The following is a 6632-nucleotide window of genomic DNA, read 5'->3' as shown; positions in this document are numbered from 1 at the left end:
GAATCCATGTAAACAGACAGCGAGAATGGGCTTGAGTCAGGGTTTGACGCATAGAGGAAATCTCATTTAGTCTGCCTGGAGAAAGAGACCCCAGAGCCAAACCTTTCCCACTGTATAACTGTTCTTGTGGCTGACATAATTTGAGGTCATCTGTGGAGAGCTCTGATAGGCAGAAAAAATGAACATGATTGAAACCTCATGTCTTAGGAACAGCTGAAGAGCATCTCAATGTGAGAAAAACTTTCTTTTAAAAATGAACCAGTCATAAGTGAAATGCTTGATTAAGTTTATTGAATGACATTAGATGAATAGGAAACATTAAAGAATTTGATACAGGAGACTGGTATTTTTGTCTGTGTGAAAGACGCGAACAAAAATAATAATAATGAAAAAGATTACCAGGGTCATGCTGAAAAGGAATACATTTGTATAGTGCTGTAGAGCCTGGAATTTTAAGCTGAGGATCTTTCACTGTTGCTGGTTTTAATCCAAGACAATAAATCTTATACAAGAAACCTTTCAGAGTAGAAGGACTATTTCCCTCCTGAGCTTTTCATGACCTGAATGCATTACGTTAGGCTGGTACTGCATCAGCTTCCCAGGAAACTTCTGGAGACTATTCTGGAAACCTCTTCATCTCAAGGGTGTAAAATAGTTGAAGTACACTCCATCAGTCTTTTGTTAGTATGAGCCACAGGTTCAGATTCGACACGTACGTTTTCATTTCTCTACAATTCAGGACAGTTTAACATTAAACAACAGGCCTATCACCAAATGCATCTCAAGTGGGTTGTCACTAAATGCCCATCTTCAAATGTCCTTCATTAAGGAACAAGAATGCAGGTTTAAAGGAATGTGAGTGTTCCCCTCTCAGCTCCTGTGGTGGTGGTGGTGGTGGGGTTAACCTACAGGCATCTTTGTTTGCAGAGGAAAGTTATTTTCTTGGAAATTCTTCAACTAAGAACATAACTAAAATTCAGAGCAGGGATAAAAGGGGGGATACAGGCATCCTCTGAGGGTAATGGCTTCAGACAGCCCTTCTCTTATTCACTGGAGCGACGGGAGTTGAAGGCATGACTTTGCTGTGAATTAAAAACAGAAAGAAGTCACACTTAGAGGAATGCACACACGAAACTGTAGCTTTCCTTCGGTGACATCAAATAACGGCTGTTGTGCACACTTGCTTCAATTTACTGAACTGCTGGACTGAGCCGTCTCTGTTCTAGCTAATCTGTGACAACAGCAGAACAGACATTTGTCCTACAAACTTTTCCTAATTGGAAAGTGTTCCTCAACTTGGCTGCAAGCTGTCGGTACGCTTAACTTACCTCCGAAACAATCTCAATATTTTCTGAAACCATTTGGCATAAGGATTCACACACAGAACTTTCTTACTCTTGGTCCAGATCCTGGGGAAAAATAAACAAATATAAAACAAAATAATAGTACATTTTGGTCCACCTTGTATTTTTTTTTAAATAATGAAGAGAGTTGATTATGAAAACAATTATTCTTAGAAGAGTGAAATTTGAGCGGGAGGTTTTGCATGTGGACTAAGCGATTTGTGGTGTGAGGCCCAAGAAAGGAGAAGACTGCTACCATCTGTGTACCAAATTGTGGGAGCTTGTTGAATCCAAAGTTGGCAGAATCTCAAAAGTCCTAAGTGACTGTCTCATTGATAATCTTTACTTGAGTTGGAGAAGAGTCAAAGAGCAGGCTCCAAAGTTGGGTCACTTCTAAAGTTATATTCCAGTATCTTTCAAACGTGCTTGTCCATCGGGCTCAGAAGAACAAAACACATTATAGAAAATACTGTCTTGAAAAACAGTTTATCTGAAAAAGTTGAATATATTTTAACATGGAAGAAGTTCTGAAGCTGATTGGTCTTGGTGACATTCCTTCAAGCCACCAGCTGGCAAGGCTTTTCCTCACCTAAGAAAGTAATCAACAACAGAGCCAACAACTCATCTGTCAGGGATTGCACTCACTGTGCGCCATATGTGAAGCCTAACAGGCAACACGGTCTTCTCAACTCATCCCACAGAAATCCAGTGCTAGAACCACTATTACCTTCTCTGATGATGAGCTTAAAGTACAGAGAGTTCAAGCAACATGTCTAAGAGTGTATAGCAAAGATACCCTGCAACAGGGTTACTTGGAAAGGTCTGGCTCCAGAACCCACACTTTCAGCAACTACTTTCCAAGAGTTATGACCTGAATAGTTGATCAAGTTCCCGGATATGGCATTAAGGTTTTCCCCTGTGGTGGAAAAGTAAGGTCTCCCAAGCAATAGAATGCTAGGAGACTGTACATACTAACTTGTATTACCTCAAACAACATAGTCACTTTTTTAAAAAAATTATTATTTTTTTAATAAATTACAGTTTATTCACTTTGTATCCCAGCTGTAGCCCCCTCCCTCAACATACAGTTTCTTAATGTAGCAGATAAACCATGGAGCCAGAACATGGGTCCTGAAGGCAGTATCTGCCAGTTTGGTTTTGAAATCAGAATGGCAAAACATGTTTATGCCACTTGATATTGATATGTTCACCCCTAACTAATGTGAATTTCTCACAACAGTTTGCAGCTTCCTTTTCTATATCTGTCTAATGTTCGAAAATGCTGAATTTTACTAGAAGACATAGAGTGAAACTTGCACTATTTCAAAATAATTGATGTTAGGAAAGCAGAGGCAATTAGGGTGTGTTACTTCCCTGAGAGGCGAAAAGCCTTGAGTCAAGAGAGATGTAGCCAAAAGATAAGAGTTCTGCTGTTCTGCCCCACCGGTAGAGCCCACGGCTAACTGCTGAGTTGCAGGGAAGTAACTGTGGTGTAGTTAGAACGCTCATTGGCGAAGCCATTGGCAAGAGTGCAACGCCATCATAGTGAAAAACTTTCATGTGCTGTCGATAACCTGTGTTTCTACCTTACAAGTCAAACACATCTGGCCCCAGGTACAAAGCATTTGTTTCAAAATGGGATAAACAAACAGCTGCTTACAGACTTCTCAAAGCCTGGGGAAGTTCTTGTGGGCTTACTGGGAGTAAAGCCGGTCTAGTATCTGTGAGGTCCTAGGTCTCCTCCACAGCACTGTCCACAAAGAGATGAATGAAGGTGAGGAAAAGGAGGAGGGAGAGGGAGGGCAAAGGATAAATGTGAGAGGAGCTGCAGGTAAACAGCAGGTTCCAGCCCGGAGGAAGAGGCTCTGTGTAAGCTTCCTTCAAGGGTTTGTGTAGTGGAGGTGGAACCCTAACTCCATCCTGTCTGCAGGTATGGTAGGCAGGTTAGCCTCCTGACGCTTCATGAGTCAATCTCCTTAACCAGCTTCAGCCTCTGTAACTACCACAGACAGGCCGCAGCGGAGCAGCTTGTAAATAAAGTGAGTGAACAAAAGTAAAACAGTTTTGTATAGCTAATACAACAAGTACTTAAATATTACAAATTTTCATTACTAATTCATATATTTAGCAACATCAAGCTGGTCTCTGAGATTCTTGCTACCATACTAGTTTGTTGGTTGCAAATATATTCCATCTGATTTTCACTAGAAGAGAGAAATTATGTAATTTTTTTTCTTGCAACTTACACGGCTTCATACTTTGGGCAGCCATTCCCGGGAGGTGTAATTTGAACCCGCTCTATGATGCCTGGATGGATAAAGGTTGAAAACATGCTGATACACCTGCACTTTAAGTTTGTGTAATTGGCCTCCAGGATACCTGTAAAGACAGAATCAGCTGCTTCAACCTCTTGGACTATAACCTAGAAGCAGAACTGAATTATTAACCTTTACTATCGAATTGGAAGAGCCGAACACTTCAAGCCAGCACTTGTAGCTGCATATGCGTTTAGTTTGTATATTTCTGTTTTGCCTTGAGCTCTCTCAAGTGTATCCTACCAAAGCCTTAATTGACATGAACTTTGCTCTTCACAATCGTTACAGTTCACATGATGTGAAATAAACTCCTCTCTGGTCTCAGCACAAAAGCAGAGGACTTGCCAAGATGGTTAACATCTTTCTCTTCCACCTTCCCCACTTCTCTGTCTGAGAAACCGCACGGAGGATACTTCTTTACTTGTGTTTATTATTACCAAAGAAAAACCAATAATAAAAATTTAAGAGTGTAATACTTACAGTGATCAATTAAGACCACAGTACTTACTGGTTATAGACATTTTATTGGTAATTGGTAATTGGTATGAGTTTCCATGAAATCTAAATTTTTTTTTAAGAAATCGATGCTGAGTAATCTGAGCATTTGAGAAGCTGAAGAAGGATGATTTTTATAAGTTCAAAGCCACTCACTGAGACCTTGTCTCCCGAAACAAAACAAACAAGCAAACAAACATCGTTTATCAAATCCTTTTTTTATAAGTAGAAGTGTCAAGTTCCCAGGGAGTTTACAGTTTGAAGGGCTGAGCAAGGGAATGACAGAACACCGCAGGGCTGGTGCCACACACAGGCTCTGTACTGATGTTGAGGACAGTGCCTTCCGAAGGCCAACTGTGCCACCAGCAGCAGAAAAGCTTCATGGAAGAGGAGAGCAAGGAGAAGAAATGAGAAGAGTGAAAATGGGGCCTGGGAGTTGGGGGGACCCTTCAGCATTTTAAGAGTAACGGCTTGTCTGTAAACCTGAGAGTTTCTTTCTGCCCACACTTCCACCCCTTCAGCTGCCTAGGCACCCTGCCATTCAGGTAGGTGTTTATCCATTCACACTCTAACTCCGGCTGCACGTCAGCTTCTCCCCTCTGCTGTGTTTACTGTCAGGCCTGTGCGATTGTATGGGGGATGTTGAACTCAAAAGACCAAGGTCTGGTGAGAAGGAGCGGCGTGGACAGACAGAGCAAAGAAGAGTTTATGCAAAGAGGTCTTCTCACAGAGGGCTGAGCTGACAGTCTTGCAGTGTACACACTAAACGCAAGTCATGCACACTTGCTGTCCAGCCTTTCTCTTCTGCAAATAAAAGTTATCACTGTGAAAACTTCCCTTTTTAGAGAGTTAAATCCCCAAGAATTTTACAGTTGAACAACCTGAGAGCAACCAAGCATTTTTTTCCCCTTTGGTAAGACTTCCTCCCCACTTTCAACTGAAGGAGAACTGGTGAGGAGAACTGTTCAAAGGCTAGTGAAATCACAAGAGAAAGTCCTCACCGTGTCCTGGAGACAGGCAGCTGGCCAGTAGGAGAAGCAGGGCTGCTGTGCTGAGTCTCATTCTGCCTGGAGGTGGAGTTCACCCTTCAGCTCTGAGTCCAAGCCGTGGGTCCCCAGCTCCACACTCCTATTTATTTATACCACTGAGGGCCCTCCCACTGCCTCTGCTTCCAGTCGGTCAGCTGCACTGTCAGTTCTCAACCCCCCCCCCCCCCCATAGGAAATATTAGGAAATATTGCTGAGCTTGCCTTTCCAGATGAAGAAATTCATCTTGCAAAATTGATGAATTTGCCTTAAGGTACTGTTAGTATAACAAAACATTTCTTGAAAAAAATGCAGATAAAAAAATGTCAGGGATGCTGCTGAGATTTGAAGGTGAAAAAAAAAAGAAGAAAAAGAAGAAGAGGGAATGATAACAGTTTGGAGACTCTCAAGTACTCTCTGTTTTAGTGCCAGAGATCAGAGCCAGGCTCTGGAATAGTCTGCCTCAGAGCCTCTGCCCAGGCCACTAAGGTATGAGCTAGGACTGCTACTGCTGATTGTGGCTTTGATGGCTTCTCACAGTGAAAGGTCTGTCAAATTCTTCCATACATTCAGATATAAGCTGTGTTATACTGGGACCACTGCCTCATCCTGTTCTGTCCGTAGCCCTTGCAAGAGAGGCCCATCCCTGGTAGGTACTCCATAAATATTTATACACCTGGCAGACCCTCCTTGGCCTGTGCAGTAGATTTTTCTACCAAACCTTTCCACCTCCTCATTTCACTGTCTAAGATAACGGTTACTTAGGATGGAAATAGCGAAAGGGGAAAGTGTGTGTTTCGTCCTTGGTGCTCCAATGTTGTGATGAAAGGAGGGAGGAAAGGGCTTGGAGATGAGCATCATTGAGGTTGCGCTTGATAAGCTGAGAACCAGGTGTGGATGGAGACTCACTAGAACATCAGCTGTGGGGCCTTGTTCTGTAGAGTGTTTAACTTAAGCACCTGTGAGGTTTGGTTTTGATGCCACCAAGGAAACACTTAGCCTAGGGCCCTATCCAGTTTGCTGTGGGTTATTTGGTGTAAAGGAAGGTATGTGGATAATGGCCAGTCTGGTCTTGGATGCCATTGAGCCATTATGGATAACTGTAGAAGTACCACGTTCTGGAGTGACTTTCCTGAACAGTTTGGTACTATGAATCAGTTCCTGTCGTGAGCGTTCAGTGTCTTCAGTGTGCCAGTATGTATGTATGGTGGTGGGGGCACATGTGTGTATGTGTTTGTGTGTGTGTGTGAGAGAGAGCCAGAACCATAGATAGATCCAGAGACAAAGAGACAGAGACAGACAGACAGACAGAGCACACCTGTGCAGCAAGCAGCTCTTTCATAATGACTGTAACAATAGGAAACTCAATCATGAGATAGTCTAGACCATCTTGCCCTGTCTAGCAGTTCTAGCCATTAGAGCTCCCCGCCCCCCGCCCCTTCTCCCAGTAACA

General features: G+C 42.8%; 1 protein-coding gene across 2 annotated transcripts; it reads right to left on the bottom strand.

Annotated features, from left to right (window-relative positions):
* Positions 1-269: 269 nt before the first annotated feature.
* Cxcl13 (C-X-C motif chemokine ligand 13) lies at positions 270-5300 on the bottom strand. 2 transcript variants are annotated; one of them, XM_021639018.2, is made up of 4 exons: positions 5155-5300; positions 3590-3722; positions 1329-1409; positions 270-1082 (listed from the first exon to the last, which is right to left on the bottom strand). In XM_021639018.2, exons 1-4 carry the CDS (start codon positions 5213-5215, stop codon positions 1028-1030), a joined length of 330 nt encoding a protein of 109 aa, XP_021494693.1. In that variant the 5' UTR covers positions 5216-5300; the 3' UTR covers positions 270-1027. The 2 variants fall into 2 exon arrangements, with proteins under 2 accessions (XP_021494693.1, XP_060236951.1); XM_060380968.1 differs by having other exon boundaries at positions 270-728.
* Between the last annotated feature and the right edge of the window lie 1332 nt (positions 5301-6632).

The sequence above is a fragment of the Meriones unguiculatus genome, chromosome 3 (assembly GCF_030254825.1).
Source record: "Meriones unguiculatus strain TT.TT164.6M chromosome 3, Bangor_MerUng_6.1, whole genome shotgun sequence".
Classification (NCBI taxonomy): Eukaryota; Metazoa; Chordata; class Mammalia; order Rodentia; family Muridae; genus Meriones; species Meriones unguiculatus.
Note: the sequence above shows the minus strand (reverse complement) of the source record. Positions and strands in the feature narration are given on the sequence as shown.

Coding starts and splice junctions, on each gene's coding strand:
- Cxcl13 (XM_060380968.1), bottom strand. CDS start 5,215: ATGAGACTCAGCACAGCAGCCCTGCTTCTCCTACTGGCCAGCTGCCTG. Junction 1,410..3,589: donor TGCCCAAAGTATGAAGCCGT/GTAAGTTGCAAG, acceptor ATTTTTCCCCAG/GATCTGGACCAAGAGTAAGA. Junction 729..1,328: donor ATATTGAGATTGTTTCGGAG/GTAAGTTAAGCG, acceptor CCTGAATTGTAG/AGAAATGAAAACGTACGTGT.